The 21,538-nt window shown below is 41.1% G+C and overlaps 1 protein-coding gene across 9 annotated transcripts in view; it reads right to left on the bottom strand.

Annotated features, from left to right (window-relative positions):
* Nucleotides 1-11,863: 11,863 nt before the first annotated feature.
* BBX (BBX high mobility group box domain containing) overlaps nt 11,864-21,538 on the bottom strand; it is a 280,483-nt gene continuing 270,808 nt past the window's right edge. For all 9 annotated transcript variants that reach the window (XM_062207541.1, XM_062207531.1, XM_062207610.1 and 6 more), the window contains 3 exons: nt 20,295-20,492; nt 17,998-18,184; nt 11,864-12,868 (listed from right to left, as the gene is read on the bottom strand). In XM_062207541.1, coding sequence (XP_062063525.1) covers nt 12,781-12,868; nt 17,998-18,184; nt 20,295-20,492 — 473 coding nt within the window. In that variant the 3' untranslated portion in view covers nt 11,864-12,780. The remainder of the gene's footprint in view (nt 12,869-17,997; nt 18,185-20,294; nt 20,493-21,538) is intronic.

Here is a 21,538-nt window from a genome sequence, read left to right as displayed (position 1 = left end):
TGCCCATTTCTCAGCTTTTATTTTGTATGTAGTGCTCCCTCCTTGTCTGCAGGAGGGTCTACATTCCAAGATTTGCCTTCCAGAGATGATTGAAATTATAGGTAATACCAAAGCTGACATATGCTAGGCTTTTGCTGTATACATACGTACATACCAATGATAGTTTAATTTGGAAGTAACACAGTAAGAGATTAAAAACACAGTGAGAGTTTAATAACAGTAGACACAGAAAGAAATTAATACCAATAATAGAATAATTATGACAATATGATGTAATAAAATTTGCTTAAAACACACAACCTCCTTTTGGATTTTCCCATTTAATAGTTTTCAGACTTTCATTGTCTGAGGGTAACTGAAGCTGCCCGACAGTGAAAGGTGGAACCGTTGTGCTGGGCACACACTCCATTGCTTACATGAAATTGGGTCACCTTTCTGCCTATTCATCAAACTCAGAACTGTGCGTCTACGTTGTAAATTCAGATGACAAGATGGCTTACGACAAGCTTGCATTAAGTTAACATTCAAATTAAGAAGCTGGACCTCAAAATGGAATTGACTAGGAAAAAAAGAAAAGGGATGAGAAGGGTGACTCGTGTTGCTCATTTGTAGCCGTCTACCTCAGAACCCCCGGCTCTGTTCCAACGGCCAGGGCTCTTCCGCAGGGCAAGGTTGGGAACAAGTATTCTGCACAGCCAGCGACTAGGGTGGCTTCCAGGATCTGCTTGCTATGGAATCTTGCCTCCTGGCTGCTTCTGCCTTGCCTTTGAATGCAGGCAGAGTCCTGCTCTTCCGCGGGAAAGTTTATTCATTAACTAATCCGTGACTTCCTTGGTCTAGCCACCACCAGTCACTGCTGCGGCTGCTCTCCTGGTAGGCTCCCAAGCTGGGCCAGAGTCTATCTAAAATAGATCTTTGGCTGCGGAGTTGGCAGTGGTGGCAGCAGGCTAGAATGTCACGCAAAGGCAACTTGGGAAAATGCACACCCGGACCAGAAAACCATTTGTTGTTTAAAAGAAGGCATATGGAATATTGGATGTGTGGGTAGGAGTGAAACGGGAACCCAAAAAAGTAACTCACGTGGATAAATGCCCATATATAGAAGAAAAAAAAAAACCCTCTTGGTCTTGTTCCAATTTCAGTGTTGTAGGCAGGAATGTACCATAGTTAATAGTCATCCCTGTGCATTTGGGCTAGAATTGCAGGTGTCAGATTGTGTGGGCTTGTGGAGGTATTTGCACGTAGTGGTCTTCCCTCCTCTGCACACACGCCAGTGTGGGTTTCCTGCAGGAGATGTTGCTGTGTGTGTCACCCACTCACTTAAAGTCAGGTCTTTCGGAAGTGGGAGAGAGGAAGCCCAAATGAAACCTTATGGGTGGGGCCGGCGCTGTGCTGTAGTAGAGGGTAAAGCTGCCGCCTGCAGTACCCGCCCCATCCTATTTGGACACTGGGTTCGAGACCTGGCTGCTCCACTTACAATCCAGCTCTCTGCTATGGCCTGGGAAAGCAGTAGAAGATGGCTCAATTCCTTGGGCCCCTGCATCCACATGGGAGACCCAGAAGAAGCTCCTGGCTCCTGGCTTCGATCGGAGCAGCTCGGCCGTTGCGGCCAATTGGGGAGTGAATCAGAGGATAGAAGACCTCTCTCTCTCTCCCCCTCCTCTCTTTGTGTAACTGACTTTCAAATAAATAAATAAATCTTTTTTAAAAAAGAAATCTTATGGGCACATGGATTTTATTGACTCTGTCTTTGGGCCATAGGCAGATGCCTGATGAACTTCAAATTAGATCCTTTAATTTCTAAAACTTTTCTGAATTCATACATAAATCACAGTTCTGTTTGCATATCTAAGAGAAATGATCTGGTTTCTTAAAGCAGATGTTTCCAGGGTGAAGATAACTCCTTTATCAGTCTCTAAACAGGCTTTTGATTTGGGCAGATGGAGCTAAATATTCAGTTTAAAAAGTAGATACGGGGCTAGTGCTGTGGCGTAGTGGGTAAAGCCCTGGACTGCAGCGCCAGCATCTTATATGGGTGCCAGTTCAAGTCCCAGCTGTTCCACTTCTGACCCAGCTTCTGCTATGGCCTGGGAAAGCAGTGGGAGATGGCCCAAGCCCTTGGACCCCTGCACCAACATAGAAGACTGGGAAGAATCTCCTGGCTCCTGGCTTCAGATCGGCCCAGCATATGTGTGTGTGTGTATGTGTGTGTGTGTATTTAAAAAGTATATACAAAGTCCCCCTTGCTCCCAAAGAGTACTCATGCAGAGTACTGTAATATCAATCCTTTAGGCAATGAAGGCTGTGGATCACCAAAGACAGGTGCACAGGCCCACATTGGACCAAAAACGAAGTGGGGGCAGCACACACCAAAAAGGACAATCCTTCACAGCAGTTCCTTTTTGCTCCAGGAATCCCCTGGCTACAGATTTCCTGAGTCATTCATCCAGCCATAAAAATATGCCATTTCCTCATAAGGGAGAAAGACAGGAAAAAGAAAGGGAAATCTAAAATAGCTTTTTTTAGGGGGAAGGGTATTGCTGAAGAAAAATTCAACGATTGAAAAAATTAAATTTCAGCCAACATGCAAGAGTTGGAACCATGGTGAGCCAAGAAGGGTAGAGCAAGAGGAGGAAGAAAAGGAAGCCAGGGAATTGCACTATCTAGCCACCAGGACTACCTAAGTCCACGGCCAAGTGCTTCAGCTGCACTTCCTGACCTTAGGATTTCAAATAGCATGGGTTCTGCCAAGGCTGTGGCTGGTGTGCTCTCTGAGCAGGCAATGACTTCAGTCCTGGAATCAACACAGCTCTGAGGCTCCATGGCCCAGGACGTACATGAAGGAAATCCAGACGGCACCACGCATCTTCCCCAAAGGCTGTGTCATGGATTTGTCAGCTTGCAGCTCTGTGTCCCTGCTTCCGCAGCTCATTCTTTCCTTATGCCAAAATCTCTTCTGTGAGAGAGCTTTAAAAATAAAACTTTTAATGTAGAACAGAAGCACATACCCATTTTCTTTCTTCAAGTCTTCAAACTGTAGATGATCAAGTTCCCAACGAGCTCATCTGTCATTTCTTCCTGACAGTCCTAGACAGCCATCCCAAACTCCTCTGTATTGCATTCCAACACCATCTCTAACCCTACTAGATGACACAGCCCAGAAGCCTGGCTTGTTGGTATTTACACACAGTAGGCATCCGATGCAGACTGGCTGAGTGAGTGGATTACTGTCAGGGGAGCATGCCATAAGCAATTTGAGACCATATGATCTGTGAGTAATGGAGAACTCTTGTGCAGCCAGGGCAATGAGTTGAAATAATATCCCATGGGCTTAGCAGCAGAGGAGTGGAATGAAACACTGTTTGTAAGCAATTTTATCCTAACAATACAGCTTTGATTTTGATTGACATATTACAGGTTTTAATGCAGGTGAGGCTGGCATCAGTGTGTCAAATACTTTATATTCTATTTATAAAAAGGTTTTAAATATTCAAGTATTCATGTGCAAATATTGCCCTTAAATGTATTCTTAATACACTGCTAAATCCCCAAGACAGGCTATAGAATGAGAAGTAAAACGTTTTCATTTTATAAAACAATATCTACATTTTCCCAGTATTTATCTCAAGGATTATATTTTGGAAGGATTTTTTTATTAAATCAATTCTGCTTTCCTATTAAATGTACTTCAATGGATGTTTCAAATAATATGGCAAATCATTATATGGTTTTGCACGTACTATTGAGTTTCCTTTTTAAAATTTTTTATTTGAAAGGAGGAGAGACAAAATCCTCCAGTGATTTACTCTCTCAACATTGCAACAGTCAGCACTGGGTCAGGCCAAAGCCAGGAACCCAGGACTCCATCTGGGTCTTCCACATGGTTGGGAGGGACCCATGTATTTGAGCTATCACCAGTGCCTCCGAGGGTGTGCATTAACAGGAAGTTGGAATGGAGGGGGAATCTGAGACTCAAACCCAGGCCCTCCAAAATGGGATGTGGGTGGACCAAGTGGTTTAACAGCTGTGTCACCCTACCACTAGTGTAGGGGGTGACCACCCCCTACTAGTGTATTTCTATTGCTTATAGGTGTTCTTGAGTATTTTCCTATGCTTATTTTTGGAAGATATGCTTTGTATTTAATTGGCCTTTTATAAGCACTGTGGACATTGATGCCAATTGTAAACACGATCTGGAAAAACAACTGAGCATATTTCTTGAATATATTTCATGCTGGCCTTAAAACCATTTTGACTTCTAAACATGATTTGTGAGAGCTGTTTACACAACTCTGCCTCTCACTCTTGTCATCAGAGACTTCCAGTCCTCACCTGGTTCTCTTCTGACACAGAACTCTGCTACAAAAAGAACTTTTGTGAAATTCCCTAGGGTAAAGCATCTCCAAGTTGAGTCTTAATTTTCTCTCTTCCAGAAAGCGATTTCACGTAATGCTTTAATTTCTGGCCTGCTGACCTAGGACCGTGATTTTTAATCTTAGGCAACTTGCCTTTCATAGTTCATGTAAAATGTTGTCTCTACTCCCCCAGTGGATTTTCACTCTTGCAAGTGTGGGGGAGGATGAAAGTGCAGTGGGAACTGGTTTGCAGGGCACGTGTAAGGACATACTGTTCACACACACACACACACACACAATTATAAGTTTTAGCCCTTGGGCCTTTTTTAGTCATTTAAGTCTGGGAAAAAGAAATCACAGAAAATGAGACAAAAAAAAAAAAAAAAAGACATCATAAGGGCTCCCTTTGAACAAAAACGTTAAAAATTTCGGAGCTTGCATTATGGCTCGCAACACTGGCACTTCATTAAGGTTCAATTCCTGGCTACTCTGCTTCTGATCCAGCTCTCTGCTAATGTGCCACGGAAAGTGATGGAAGATGGCTCAAGTCCATGGGCCCCTGCCATCTGTATGGGAGACCTGGATGGAGTGCCAGTGTACCGGGTTCAGTCTGGCCCACCCCTGGATGTTACGGCCGTTTGGGGAGTCAAACAGTGGATGGAAGATCTGTTACTCTTCCCTTCAAATAAATGAATAAATGAATAAATGTCGTTTTAAAATATCTTTGGAAACAAAAATGAAGAGATAGCTGATCTTGGTGGTTAATTCCAAATGACCTTCACTCTCCCACCTCTATTCTTTAAGTTCATTCCTTTCTTTTTGCTCTGGACAATAAATATACTCAGAATGGTGAGGAGGTAAATACGTAAAAAAAAAAAAAAAGAAAGAAAGTTTGTGCATATTCAAAGATTCACCTGTAAAGGTTCCATCTGAAGCAATCACAGATGAAATGCTTCTGGGCTGTGCCTATCTTCCAGGGTAGAGGCATGAGGTAGAAGAGAAAAATGGGGTGGGTTATAGATGAAATAGGAACTAGAGAGATGTTGGTACTCCCTGAAATTGGGTGATAGACACATAGTGGTCAAAATAATAACCTTCCCTCTTTTGCTTAATTTGAAAATTTCTGTAATTTCAAAAAGGTAAAAAGTTCATGATAGGAGCTGGCACTGTGGTGCAGCAGGTTAATCCTCCACCTGCAGTGCTGGCATCCCATATGGGCGCTGGTTCGAGTCCCGGATGCTCCACTTCCAATCCAGCTCTTTGCTACAGCCCGGGAAAGCAGTAGAAGGCGCAAGTCCTTGGGCCCCTGCACCCGTGTGGGAGACCCGGAAGAAGCTCCTAGCTCCTGCCTTTGGATCGGCTCAGCTCCGGTTGTTGCAGCTATTTGGGGAGTCAACTAGCAGATGGAAGACCTTTCTCTGTCTCTCCCTCTCTCAGTAATTCTACTTCTCAAATAAATAAATATCTTTTTAAAAAAGTTTTGATAAATTATGATAAATGACTTTTGTCTCCTTCAGTGTTAATTTTTTAGTATGTATGGAATGGAGTCTATAGTATTAGTTTTAGCTTCCTGTTCAGCACTTTATTTTTCCTTGAGAAGACTTCATGTTCTATTTAAGAGGACAGATGCAATGGTATACTACATATAGGACCATAAAATCACACTTGAGTATTCTGCTACTGACTTTCTACCAGGATCTTTATCCTTGGGATGGACCTCCTTACATACACACATTTTATTGTCAGTAGTAGAAAGGCAGTGTGTTGGGGTACCTTGTATAATTCATTAGGTAGAAAAAGTATATAGAAAAATCTTGAGTGACACATAGGAGTTAACTGCTGTGAATTTAACCTACTCTGCATTTTCTATACCATCAGATCTCCTGAAACAGAGATCTCTAAGCACCAGGATCCTACAAGTTTATTTTGAAGATTTGAATATACTTAGCAAAACATGCCAGCCTTAGGGTTGGAATCAAAACATCAATTGTCATTTAATGAGCATTTAGACAAGGCCCCACACCAATATTTCCATATCTATTTTTTTATGCCCATAGCAGTGGTTTGAGGTGGTTTTTTATCACCAACATCATTTATATAAATGAAGTGAGGTTCATGGAAGTAAAAAACAAAACAAAACCACACCAATGTGTGGGTGGAGTCTGAACTTCAAGATTGAATACAAAGACTGATAATTACTGTGTGTTTCTTAGGGAAACTACATACACCTACACACACACACACACACACATAGAATCTAAGGCTCAGGAATATTATATCCCACATATTTGAGGGCTGGGCTTTCACGGAGGGTATAGTCCTAATTGTTTTGCTGCAGTTTGGGATAAGAATGGTTTGTTCGGATCATTCTTCCCAGGGAGATGCCCCAAAAGGCTCTTGTCCCAAGTGAGAGACCCGAGCATCTCTTCTTTCTTCTCTTGGGCTCACCTCCAATCTGCGTGTTTGGAAAAGGCAGCCATGGCTGCACAGATGGTGGTGAATCTTAGGCAAACACAGTTTAGGGGGAGATTATCACTCCATGTTCTGGAATGGTTGATATATCATATATTTATTGAAGTCCTGCTTCCTCCTGTGTGTAGTGAACACAGTGAATGGTAGGTATAAAGCCTATAGCTGGGAGTGTGAGCATAAATAAATATATTTGAATAATATCTTTAAAATATTTCAAATTTTTATTAAATATTTTTATTCAGTTTTAAGATCACAGTTAAAGTACTTTAGCATGTTATACACATGACTTACATGTGCAATTTTTAGAAATATCAAATTAGGTATAAGATTTTGAAGAAAGAAATTATATAAATGTGTATATTGACTTTTACTACACATACATCTAAGAAAGCAATAATTTTGTTGTACCATTAAGTGGAAATCATTTATTACATGGCATGTTTACACCAACTCTAAAGAGAACCAAGCCAATTTCTGAAAGCAAAGAAAAAAAATAAAATAAAATTTAAAAACATGAGCAATTCGGTCATGCTGAAACTGTCAACAGACTTAAGACCTGGCGGTCAGATGAAGCTATGGTTAATTTATGACATGTAAGGAAGCAATTCAAACCTTTGAGAAAAGTTCATAATCTGGTGGAATCTCAGGTGGTTTTAATCTTTTATTGACAAATTCCTGAGAGCAAGAGACGTGTTTAGTGCTAATGAAATGAAAAAACAAACAAAAAAAAAATGTTGCTGAGCTCCAGATTGCAAACCTTCCCTACCCCTGTTCTGCCACTCTTAGAGCCGAGGCACGTTAATGTGAGGTGTCAGGGACGTGAGGCCCCCTTCTGGTGGGCCGCAACGCGAAATCAGTGTTAATTCATGAAACCTGTGCGTCTCTGTGGTTTAGGTTTGAGCTAGTGAGGTAAGATTTGAGTCGCAGGGTGGAAGGGTTTGGAGGCATTGATTTAGATCTTTGTTACTCAGTAACCAGTTCTGGCCTAAGTTATCAGGAAATCTTTGGAAGGTGTAGTCATGTTCACAATAACACGTTCTATGCATAAAAATCAACCGAGGCCACGATCAGTTTTGAGCACTGACTGCAAGAGAAAACGGTGGCCATCGAACTTTTAACTACAAGGTTGCCTCTCAATTTATTAGTATAAATTATACCATCACAGATAAAAATTTGGCCACAAGAGGAAACCTCTTAATTTTAGAAAAATGTATCTGTTTATCTTTGAAGGAAAGGATAGCACAGACAGATGGAGATGTATGAGGGAGTCAACCATATTTGTCTTGTGTGTTACTCGTCTGTTGCTTCTTTGTTCTGAAATGTGGGGAAGAATAATGTCCCCAGTGAAAAGGACAAAGTCATTTAACACAGAGTAGAATAAACTTAGCCATCACTTCCACACTAAGCCAAGCAGTCCATCAAACCCTGAATACTTCACCAGACATATCTGGTTAAGAGGAACTGAACAACTGCTTCTCTTTTATTGTTAAGTATGCTGTTAGTCAATCTAAATACGAGAATTATGAAAAATCCCCAAACTCAAATAAAAACAAAATTCAAACCAAATTCTTTGGGAATGGTTGTATAAACAAAAGCAAGACCTAATGAACAATTAGTACACTTCTTATAAGGTGCCAAACAAGGACCTATGTGGGGAAAGCTACATTTTCATTTCCACCTAGCAGTCACTCTGAATACTTTATAGGTCCAACATAATATTAGCATTTGCTTCTACTGCCCATTTTCAGCAATACATTGTTCTCTCTGGAGAAGGCCGTTTGTGAAGTCAAAACACTGCAGTGAAAAATAGTGGCACTGAAGGCAGAAGCAAAACAAAGACAAACTTCTGAAACAGGACTTACTGAAATGAACTTTGAAAGCCGAGGTAGCCCATGAGGATTGGCCTTGTGTGAGGGCTCTGGGGAGCAGTGCAATCAAAGGGGACTCTCCAACAGCATCACACGCACCCCAACACTCCCTTTACCAACGGCGACTCCAGGCCTTCCCTGACCAAGCGGTGGTGCTCCTCCTCTGCTGTGTGGATGCCACCCTCCAGCCTCCAGCTGCTGGTCTTCAGAACACTGACGATTCATACAGTAGTATAGCAGGCAGCATGGTCCCACTGCTTCACATTAACGCCAAATGCCAAGCTTGGAACACAGCTATTTGGTATTCCCCACCCACCCCACCCTATACACAAAACATGTCTTTCAGTTTTCAGCTTACTCCCGTTCTGAACAATTTATAATTGGCTTGAAAGTTTACAAAGGTGCAAACTTTTCTGTATGGTGAGCCAAAGATGGCAGGGTGCAAACAAATTTTTGTCTGACTTAGAGAAGCATCTGACTTAATAAGAAAATGACAGGGGCCGAACAGGCTGGGTTCCACGTCGTCAGACCTGTTCAGATGCTCCTTCTGTTCCTAGTGTTCCATCACTACTTTATTCTCCAGCAATTTTAACGGCAGGAACTAGAGTAACAATGATAAGGTGGGAATTATTTCAGCATGGCTTCAGGACATGGCATTGGTAGAGAGCTTATCTGACAGAATTAAATATTTCTGATATTTGTGGGGAAAAGACTGTCAGAATTACAATAGTATGATTTATCCTTCAAGAGGGATTTTCATGAATTTATAATTTGGATCTAAAGTATGGGAACTAAGCTAATTTGGGGACAAGAACCTGTATTTCCAATGTGGCTATGGGACATTTTTCCTTTTCCCGATCTCATATACAGTACCCAAACAAATAAAAACTTAAAGGATGTCTTACAGTATTTTTTTCTTTCACTCAGCTTCTTAGAGCTGCAGCTTCACTTACTATAATAAACTCTACACACTTCAAAATTACATAGGAAATACCCAGAGTAACTAAATAAATAAAAGGCTACAGAAAACTGGAACAGAACTGCGTCTCCATCAGAGACGAAATTTTCTACTTCCAGCATCGCAGAGAAGGGCTAGGACAATTTTTTTTTCCAAAAGATTTATATACAGGTTTGAATCCAGAAAATAAGATTGAAAGCATAAATATTGGTAATTTCAACTAAATTCAGAATGGTTTCAGAAAGATATGATACAACAATTTAGAATAACACAAAGCAGAAGAGCACGCGATTTTGGTTTGCTTGAGATATACATAAGGTGCAACAACTCTCTCTCTTGAGGATGCTGTGGGACCCATGTTAGTGTGGATGGTGTTTGCTGGCAGATTAAAGTACACACCATAGCAATAGGATAATTTTTCCCCAAACAGAATGAGAGAAATGAAATGACAAATGGTAGCTGGGGGCGGGGGATGGGACAAGCACTACAATATCGGCCTAAAATATTTGTGCTAACCAACGTCCTCACCTGAAGACGCCAACCCCCTTCTCCAGCAGACTCAGGGCCTGAGAAGCACTACCATGGAAATCAAGACCTCACTCAGAAATGATGCGGTGAGCGCCTAAGGAACTATAAAGCTTTGCAGGATTTCTGCTACTCTCAGAGCCTAACTGCTCAAAAATTAAGCATTTCTACAAAAAAAGTTTTGTTTTAAAGTATCTGAAAACAGTCATATCCAGGAAGTTGCCCTCACACCCCCACCCCTGACTAAGGGAAAAGCCACTGAGGTTTAGGAAAAGCAGATCAAGTAAGATATTAATCACATAGAAAAAAGTAATATTCTGTTTTGCTTCATTTTAAAAAAAGGTCCCATGAATATACAGCAATCTCTTAAGGAACTCTAGTGAAATGTAATCGGAGGACTGAAGGAGGGTGCTCTGGCAAAAATAGATCTATTCTAACGTGTTCTATAGAATAACAAGTTAGTACCATTGTCAAGATGCATGTTCTGCACCATACCATTTGTGTTGTTGGTTTTTCACTTTTTTTTTTTTTTGGATTTTAGCTAATTATAATTTTTAAATCACTGCTAGCATGTGGTCCAAAACTCCAACAGCCACCAACATCAGGACCCGGAAATTTTCAGACATCCATTTTTGTTTTGAAATTTAGAAAATATTAATAAAAGAGCATCATAGTAAAAATATTATGCTAAAGCCTGGGGCTGCTCACTCGATTTATTTCTCTGTGAATGGGATCAAGCTATAGCCACTGATGAACCTTCTACTAATTCCTTCTTCCTTCATCCCCACAATGAACATGCATTTTGGAGGACATCATTCCAATGCTTGCTGCCCTTTGCCTGCTTTGAAAAAAGAAATAACTCTATTTTTTTTCCAATCCTGTTAGTATGTTGTACATATTTTCCAGCACCGAAACTGAAGTAATATCTACAACCACAAAAAGCTAAACCTAGTCAGTATTATTAGTCACTTTTTTGTATGGCTATTAGGTCAAATTACAATTAGAAAACAAATCATCATTACAATTCAGTCAAGTAGAAATAAGAAAGCTAGATAAAACCATGTAAACTGTCACCATTTAGAGATCTAATTCAAAAGCTTCAAACTCAAACTAGCACTATCAAAATTCCGCCAGTTTTGAAAACCATTAAAAATTATTGCTGGAATCCAATAATTAAAATTTGGTAGTTTGTGCTGTGACGCAAGAGTGGGGAAATACTTTGTGCTATGGAACAAATACCCTGTTAAATCTGCAGCCTTAGACTAATTTTGATTTATCACTTTGCATCTGTTGCTAGGAAACCAGACACTGTGAACGTCAGGTGGTTAAGTCAATATGTTCAATGTTCTAAGCCAGTTAATCCACTTGGCACTGGCATATGTGTGGTTGGTTTTATATTCAAAAGCAACAAAACACAAAAAGGAAACAGAAAGTTGCAGGTGGATCTACGACTGAGAGATCCACTCTGGTCAGGCACACCTCCCTCATCATGTATACAATACCTCCTCCACAATACAAACTCGAAATGGCTCTAAAAACCTGCGGTGCCATTAGGCTGTGCATAGCAATTGCAACCCGTCCAGTCTGTCTGTTATGAAGGTGAAAGGTCTGTAGCTCCAAGTCCGTATGAAGTGAGTGTCTTCAATGTGTTTAGAATAGTGAAGCAATACTAAGGTCACTTCTGAATAATATTTTTGTCTTTTTTTTTTTTGTTTGTATGAACGATCCATGGTCACTGAGACCCCTGTGTAAAAATAAAAGAATCCTCAAGGCATGAAAACATTAATATTCTGTAATCTGCAGGACTCTTCCCCTGTCTGGGAAAATATTTGCCACAATTTGCCCCAAGCAAATTCTTCTTGGTCATTCAAGGCTAAGAAAAAAATTCAGATTGTAAGAATTGCAATTTTTTTCTTTTTCTTTTTTTGCCAGCAAACTACTGCTCTGGTGGCAAATATAAAAGTGCAGAATATATGGACCACGAGGCCGAGCATACACCGCTAACAATGGTACATCTGCCTGCCCGTGTTGCTTGGGAGTCTCTGGAACAGGCTTTTTAATATTTATTCTACAGTATAAATGTAGGTATAACCTATTATATAAACCATCTTAGAACTTAAATCTCCATGTACAAAAAAGACTAAGAATATCTAATAATAACTAGTGCAGTGCGTCAGTTTTTGTTTTTGTTTTTTTTTTGTTTTTTGTTTTGTTTTGAAAGAATAACTAGGTAATATATGAAACTAGTTTCACACTCTCTGGTTGGTAAAAGAGATGCTGGATGAACTACAGTAAAGGCAGCCTTTTACCAAGTTACCACCTGTTACCGTCAAAAGCCTTCAATAGAAAGCAAAGCTCCAGGCTCCTTCTGCTTCTGCTCAATATCAACAGATAACATCGCCCTCGAAGATTCTGGGTTCTGAAAGAACAAACTGGCCCAGGATGCTAAATTCTGCTTCAAGTGAATCTGGGCCACCATGTAGGGCATAAAACCACTTGTTTGCAGTCTGTATTTTCCACCACATGGACTCACTAGCATCCCTTGGTAAAGACAAGGCTAGGGTAGTAGGTAAAGCACAATGTTTTACAATTAAAGGGCGCTTCACTGGTCAGCGCAAGAAATAAGTACAGGAGCCTGTGGCATTTCTTTTGGCTGTCCATCATGGGTGAGCGGAGTTGATCTCTGACCTCTGCAAAACAAGAAAAAAAAAAATCACTTATTCAAGGTATGTTTTCAGAGATAGAGGAATGCTGAAGAATGAGTGAAAGCTCTCCAGTATCTTGTCTCTTAGCTGTTGCTGACTTGCTGTTACTTACGTCATTTAATCAAGACTATTTTGTCCCTTTAGTTTCTTTTCTTTTCCTTCCACTCTTCCCTCCTAAAAGTTTTTATCTCAGTGGCTCTCATACACAGCTCAACATAATCTCTGTTCTGTTATGAGGACATGAAACTTGAAGCACTAACAGATTTGGGGCAACTTCTTAAGAAGTGCAAAACTTTAAAAGACAGGAATTCTGGGACAACTACCTTCCTCTTAACTAGAAGGTGCTAAAAATGACACATTCCTTGACTTTCCCAGGGGACAGCTCTCCCTTAATAACTGGTTGCCTCCAGCCTCATTTGTTAAGATATATAATAACACACTCAATGTAAAACTTAAGAGCAAGCATAGCCATAACCAGTAGGAAAAGACTGTGATTCTAAATGAATAAAATGTGAACACTGAGTGAAGAAACAATAGCCACCCCCCACCCCCAATAAAAGGGTCTCCTAGGTACACAGAGCATACATGGGGAAGGAGGCAAATGTTGATGCTGAATTTCAGATTAAAAGAAAACCCAGGGGCTGGTGTTGTAGTGTAGTGGGCTGGGCTGTCGCCTCTGATACTGGCATCAAATATGGGTGCCAGTTCATGTCCTGGCCGCTCCACTTTAGATCCAGACCCCTGCCAACGGCCTGGGAAAAGCAGTGGAAGATGGCCCAGGTACTTGGGCCCCTGAATCCACGTGAGAGGCTGGGAAGAAGCTCTTGGCTCCTGGCTTTGGCTTGATCTAGCCCTGGCTGTTGTAGCCAAGTGCAGAGTAAACCAGAGGATAAAAGATAAAAGATCTTTCTCTCTTCTGTATCTCTCTTTTCCTGTAACTCCACCTTTCAAATAAATAAATGAATCTTAAAAACAAACAAAAAAGAAAAGCTGGCCTCTGTGGACCAAAATCAGCACCTGAGGAGACAGAATTCCAGAAGGACCAGAAACTTCATGGCAACTTCTGCCATGTGGATTGTATCTACCCCGAACGTAGCGATTTTTCATTCAGCTTTTGTGTAGTTTGTAATAAGAAACAATTTACTTTGTAATTATGAGAAAACTCTTCAAAATTTCCTGTAATGTCTACAGAGCTTTTCATCCTTAAAAAGACAGGCTTAGATAGGTTCTAGACATCTGCCAATAGGCCTGCCAAGTGGAGATAAAGCACACACAAGGCTCTGTCCCCTACAAAAGTCTGTGGTGCGAAACGCTCAGCTGAGCTAATGTGAAGTAACAGCAATATTTCCATCGGTCTGACCTTTCCATGTAGTATATTCTTCAGAGTACACAGAACTAAAGGAGATTACTTTAAGATCCAAATAGTATCTGCTTTACAACTATACCTGCTTGTCTTCATTAAAAAAAAAAAAAGAATGCAGATAAATGATGACATTTGGGGGCTTTAGAATCTGATGACCATTTAATAGCCCAAGATGCTTAAGGATTTTAGGAAAACTATAATCAAACTTCTGGATTAATCTGTTTATCCATGTAGTGATGCTATAAGCACCAACTGTTCAACATGTTCAACTCTGGTTCAAAAAAGATGAAATTAAAATGCTATTTTTTACCCCTTAAGTTTATATATCTAGTAATATTAAACATTTAAAAAAAGCTTAATAAGTATTGGAAGGGGAAGAGGAAAGTAAAAGATGAAAAGTATAATGTGAAAAAAAGAGAGCAAGGGAAAGGGAGAGGAACAGAGGTAAAAGCCCAGCTTTTCACTGGAAGAGGGCAAGGAATTCACAGCAACACAGCAAGGAGTGACATGGCACAGCCAACTGATGGCCTGTGTTCCTGGCAGGGCAGGCAGCCAGGATTCTCCATGCTTTTCTATAGCATGACTGATGCTTGCTTAGGCAGCAGGCTAGAGCAAGAAGCAAAATCCTCAGTTCAAATCTGGCCGCAGGCAGGAGTTGTTGGTATGCTCTTGGTAAGTTAATTGTCTGCACTATCATCAAAAAAGGACTTTTTATCACACCCGTGAGGGCTAATTTTAGGATTAAGTTTAGTGAGCCTTCCTCCTTAAAAACCACTAGTAAATAGACATTTAACAAAGGTTTTTTCCAACTCCCAGCATTTTGTAAAACTCTTTCTATGCTGGGTTTCTGAACCCAATGTTAGACATTTCAGGGCAAAAGTATGGATAATATATTTCTACCCCAGGGGACTGGCACTGTGGCATAGCGGGTCAAGCTGCTGTCTGCAACGCCAGCACCCCATACACATGCCAGTTCTCATCCCGGCCACTCCACTGCTGATGCAGCTTCCTGCTTATGTGCTTGCCTTGGAAAGTAGCAGAGGACGGCCCAAGTGCTTGGGCATTTGCACCCACGTGGAAGGCCCAGATGAAGCTCCTGGCTCCTGTCTGGCCCAACCCCTGCTGTTGCGGCCACTAGAGTGAACCAATGGAGGGAAGAGCTCTCTCTCTGCCTCTTTCCTATGTATAACATGGCTTTCAAGTAAATAAATAAATCTTTAAAATATACACATTTGTGTATGTATCTATTTCTACCACTAAATCCATGGGCTACTCTCTAAATTATGGACCAAGGTGATGCCTAAGTAACAATTATTTTGTAACCCAAGGGTTGGTTGGTAGATGTGCTTCAAGAGGTAAGCGCTTATGGTCTTCCTACTTTTTACTTGCTGAATAATTTGGTTAGTGGTGAATAAGCCTGTGATGATAGAATGGATTGGAAGTATGTCATTGCACAATTTTTTAAAAAAGGAAGGAAGGGGGGGCATTGAGGTAGAGAGAAGTATGTTTTTTTTAAGAACTGTACCTATGAAATTTGTTCTCTTTATATTAATAAACATTAAAAAAAGATACACTAAAAAAGGCAGCATGATCTGCCTTTCCTAAATGCTTGTTAGTTTGATGGTAACATTCTGGCAATCTGTATTATTCTTTCTAAACAGAAGTTAAAAAAAGAACTTTTAGAACTTTGATTCCCATTACTGCTTCTGTGCCTGCTACCTAACATGGGCAGTCATACCTCCAGAACTACCTCACTTATTCATCCATTCATTTATTTGTTCATCCATCCACTGATATAACAGGAATTGTCTAAGTAAGCTGGGGACATGAATAAAACCAGTGCTTGGCTTTCAAAATATACTGAAAGGAGACAGAAGCATCAACAGATGATGACAATCTTCTGGACAGCTTGTCTGAGAGGGGTACAGAGCGTACAGGGCTGGCCTAGGGCACTGGAAGAGGACTGGGGGCAGAGAATCGAGGTCTAGTGCTGCAAGGGGCAGGGCAGCTGTCCTGGGAGGAGGGTATAGCAAGGCAAGGGTTTAGTTTATCTGGATACGATCAAGTGATTCCATGTGGCTGCAAGGCTGAGAGTGTGCATGATGGAAAGGGCGGATAGGGATGGAAAGGTTTACCATGGTTTTCTGCCATTACAAGCTGGGAATCACGGCAGGCTGGTTAACAGAGCAATGGCACAACCAGAACCATGTCAGAAGGAGACTCAGGCAGCAGTGAGGATAACTTTTCTGAGCTCTGAATTATAATACCCCTCTGAATTCTTAAATTACGTCTTATTTCCACAATTCACTGGAACACGTTCAAAGATTAAGGCAGATATTTTAAATTCTCTTTGTGGGCTGGTGCTGTGGCGCAGTGGGTTCAAGCCTTGGCCTGCAGCGCCGGCATCCCCTATGGGTGCTGATTTGAGTCCCAGCTGCTCCACTTACAATCCAGCTCCCTGCTAATGTGCCTGAAAAAGCTGTGAAGGATGGTTCAAGTGCTTGGGCCCCTGCACCCATGTGGGAGACCTGGAAGAAGCTCCTGGCTCCTGGCTTCGGCTTGGCTCAGCCCAGGTAGTTGGGGCTAGGGAGTGAAGCAGTGGATGGAAGACCTTTCTCTCTGTCTCTACCTCTCTCTGTAACTCTGCCTTTCAAAAAAATAAATCTTTTAAAAAATTCTCTGCACATTTATGTGTTTGTCCTCTGCATGTGTCTGTAAAACTCCATGAATGGAACAGTATCTGTGCATCACCTTCCTCTGAGACATTGGTGGATTTTAACAACATCTGTCAGCACTCACTTGCTATCAGAACTTGCAGTGTACACATGAAAAGGAATGTGACTTCTTGGAAATACCTAGGGGCTATCAATGAGGAAGCACTAGAACTGCAATATAAGAGGTAAAGAGCAAAAAGCAAACATAGCTCACATTGGGGCCTCCTGGTTCACATGGATGTGAAAAGGGGGCATAGAGTCCTACAGGTGGCTACACAAGTTGTGTTAGGTCTCAAGATCTCTTGGACCAAAGACTAAAAGTCTAATGAAGTACCTCGTCTATGGGTCATCCATTTTGAATAAAAATATGAAATACCTGAATTTACATAATGGGTTTTTTTTTTTTTCTGGCGTTCCCAAAGTTTCCATTAAGCAGCAGAATACCCCTTTATACACTGAAAACTTATTATTTCTGTGAGACTTTGTTGAGTTCAAAGTGTTTTCACAGTCAGGACCATGTCTGATCCTTACGACTTTGTGATTCTTTGGGAATATCACTATGCTTTTTGTAAGATGTGAACACTGAGCTCCAGAAGTGAAACAGAGGGCTGAAGAAAAATCTTGGCCTTCTGTGCCTGTCATGAGTCAGATGCCAAGCTACTCTTTCCCCTGAACCACTATCTTCTGACAGCTGGGACCACCACAGCCACCAACCCCATCCTCCATAGGGGTGATTCCCTACTTGCTACTGCAGGGGTGTTATGTTGATCCAGTTTAAGTTAGGTAACACTGCCTCCCTGCTCCAGGCTTTATAGGGAAAGGAAGTTTAGCTCAAGATAACATATACAAAATACCTGGCTAGCTCTATTCCCTCTGTTTCCAACACTGCTAATTAGCTCAAAGACTTTTCTAACACCTCATATAATCAACAGTGCTTGCGAACCACATCTGGATGCTAATGCATTGTGAAAAATGTCACCAATCAGGACAGAAAGGTTGATTTGGTTCCCATGTTGCTTCTCCATTCCAGTTCTAACCTGTGCACATTTTCCATGGCTGCCACTTCAGCCAGCGCAGCGAGGCTAAAGAACGCAGACACGGCAGGCATTTCTGGAGTACTGCTCCGAGTCTCCTGGACCTCAGTGTTGTGTGGGCATTCATCATTGCAGTCTGCCTCGGCTGCTTTAGGGAGACTCCTCTGCAGTTGCTCCTTTGGTTTGTCATCTGTAACAAAAGGGAGATCCATCAAGACACGAGCATTCTATTCTCTCCAGAGAAGACACGATGCCAGACAAGGTGAAAAGAGCAAACATTCTTCACTGTTCGCTTGTGCTATCCATCGAACACGAAGCTTTTTACAGAATCTCTTCTCCCATAATAACAAAGCTCTTTTACTAAGCTAACTTGCAATGACGGATAGTACTGAGGCCTGGAGCTAAGCTGCAGAAGCTGTGTTTTATACAAGGTCAAAGAATGAGTCTGTTTAGGAGAAGGAAAAATAAACCTTGGTCAAAATAAAACCCCCACTGAGGGGCCTTGAGACACCATAAAAAGACCCTTAAAACCCAGCCGACTAAACATTCCTTATGAAGCTGCAGCAGGCACTATTATGGCAACCTGAACATTTCGTATGTTCTGATACAAATACTAAGGATGGCCTAAACACCAGGTTAATCAGTCTCAATAGGATTCAAGTTGTTATTTTGTTCTGAAGCTCTACCAGAAAGAAGACAAGGGCCCTCTGGCACTGGCGAGGAGACGGATAAAATGCCATGTAAATATACTTGCTAAAAGTGAGTCTACACTCTTTATTATGTAGCCATTATCAAGAGGCAGATTTGTTTTATCATGACTTTTAAATCATTTTAGATATAGAAAGCAACTGATAAAAACTATAAATGTCACATATTAGGACATAAAATTATAATGGTTTTCTATTTGAAGGAAAATTTTCTAAAATCTTTCACTCTCCCAGCAGGTGAAAATAAATTACATAAATGAATGAGGATCTAACAATACAAATGAAAGTCGGAGCACAGAACCCAGAGTAGAAAGGGGATAGGGTCTGCTGGAGTAAATAGCGGGACACCTAGATTCTAGTCCTTATCCCATCTCTCCTCAGTTGAAGGTACTCAGACACAAAGTTCCACCTTTTTGGAGTCGACAGGGTCAAATATAGGGTCTTTAATATGACTTATAGTTGTAGCAATCTGAAAATGCTAAACATAAGAAATAGTATGCAAAACTCACTAATTTTCCTCTAATTCTATCTTAGCAAACTACTCAACTCTGGCAACACCTAGATCAGCTCAAATCAGATAAAACGAAATGCTGGAAGCATTCAAAGGCAGAAAGGCACCAGCTAAGACCACCAGTGCCTCGCTGGTATGGCACTCCAAGATTTTGAAGGGGATGGTAGATATCACTCACTGTCCTATTCCTTACGTTGGGCTCCTTAGATTGCCATGGAGGTCACCAGAAGCAGGAAATAGATCCCAGGCCATGATAGTAAATGGGGAAATTCACTGGTTGGATTAGACCAGAGAACTCAAGAAATCTAGAAGCAGGGCAGGCACTGTGGCGCAGCTGGTTAAGCTACAGTTTGGGATGCCTGCATCCCATATAGGGGTGCTGGCTTGAGTTCTGGCAATCCCACTTATAACCCAGTTTTCTGCTGATGTGCCTGGGAAGGCAGCTGATGATGGCCCAAGTACTTGGGTCACTGCCAACCACATGGGATGAGGTTATAGGATCCTGGCTCCAGTCTGCCCAGCCCTGGCTGTTCTGGGCATTTGGGGAGTTAACCAACAAGCAACAGATCTATCTCTATCTCTCTCTCTTCCCCCCACTCTTACCCCTCTTTCTCTGTGTCACTGCTTTTCAAATAAATAAATCTTAAAAAAAATCTAGAAGCATTCTTAGAGTCACTCAGTGTTCTGAATCAGCTTTATAGGAAGTGGTGGGTATATTTAAATATTCCTTCATCACTGGTTGAATACCTGATAATCTAGCTTGTCAAGGCTTGAATAGCAGACCCTGGAGAAACACTGATTCATGTAGGATATTTAGAAGTCTAGGATCTTCTGGAATTTACTTAATCAAGACTGTTTTTTTGTGCATGCTGAGAATGATAAGCTGACTGTCCTAAAAATCACCTTTCCTTTCTAGGAATTCAGATATACTTATGAAAAAGTAGTTAAGATTTTAAAACAGAATAAAGCATGCTTGGAAGTCTACGGAAAGCTACAGAACAGACTCATTTTTCAATGAGGAGCCACAGTTGTCGTATAGTTACTTGCTGGTTTTGATTATCTCTGTCTAAAGCTCTTCTTACCCAGAGTACCTCCTGCTGGTGATACCCGGCCATCTGCTGTCCTGACAAGGTGTGTGATCTTGGTTTTCCTTGCTTTTCTCTTTTGGCTGCCCACCAATGGTTCTTGCATTGTTGTTGGCTCTGGAGTGTTGGGAAGGGATAGGGTGTTTTTAACCTTATGAGCAGGCTCTGTGGTGTTTTTGTCTTCTGAAAATATGGCTGAAATAAGAGAAACCATATATAGTTACATACAAAAACACAGGAGGCAACATAGCTCCTGAAAGGAAATGTTTCCAAATGTCTGACCCATCAGAATGGGGAGTTTGCATTCAGAGGGTTGAGTATAGACGGAAAAAGTAAACAGAACATTACCCACAATTTATAAATAAGCTTACCCCTTACTTTTAGATTTACTTTGATAAACTGAGTACAGAGGATTAAGACATCTTCTCTTTCTTTGAATATTTTCTAGGTCTTTGGACCTTGCAAGCTGGTGGGAGGATAATGCATGCAAATCTCTGTAAACTGAGTCCCTAGGGACCACAAGTCCTGTAGTGTTTGGTCCTGAGCTGAGATTCTTTTGGCCATTTACCCTGGAGAAGACAGCTCAAAAAGCTGCTTTTCATCTGAGGACACCGAGATTAAATTCTTAAACTTACATGTATAGTTAGGGCATTTGCTTTCAAGCACCAGGTTGGGCTAATCAGAAAAGAAATTGTGAAGGCAGACCTTCTTTTATGCAAACTGACTGCTTAGTAAGGACAGGACGAATACTGGTAAAGACAGCACAAAAATGAAACTCCCATTCACTGAATTCTAGGACAAGGTGAACATGTTCAGTGAGATAATTTAATGAAGTTCTGCATGTCAAGTCAGCTCACGGAGAAGCTAGTTTTAGGTTCCCTAACTGCAACATCAATATATCATTTGGTAGCACAGTCTTACAGTCTGAATCACTGCATCAAGATTTAGGAGGTAACCTGCCACCAAAGTCTTTATTCTCAGTTTAAATAGGTTGGGAATGTTTGTGCCCTTCCTTATATAGCCAACATTTTGGAGTCCACCCCAAAAAAGAAAAAAAATGCAAATATGAGTTTATTAAATACTTAGGAGTAGATACATAAAGTCAATTTTTATGATTAGTGTGTTTTTTTTAAACTTCCAAGTAGCCTAAAGGCTTTTAGGCAGGGCAAAGAAGTGCTTTTCTATTTTTTAATTATCCAATCTCTTTGGACAGGTGCTGGAATAATTTTTGACCAAGAACA

This window comes from Lepus europaeus, chromosome 2 (genome assembly GCF_033115175.1).
Source record: "Lepus europaeus isolate LE1 chromosome 2, mLepTim1.pri, whole genome shotgun sequence".
Lineage (NCBI taxonomy): Eukaryota > Metazoa > Chordata > Mammalia > Lagomorpha > Leporidae > Lepus > Lepus europaeus.
Note: the sequence above shows the minus strand (reverse complement) of the source record. Positions and strands in the feature narration are given on the sequence as shown.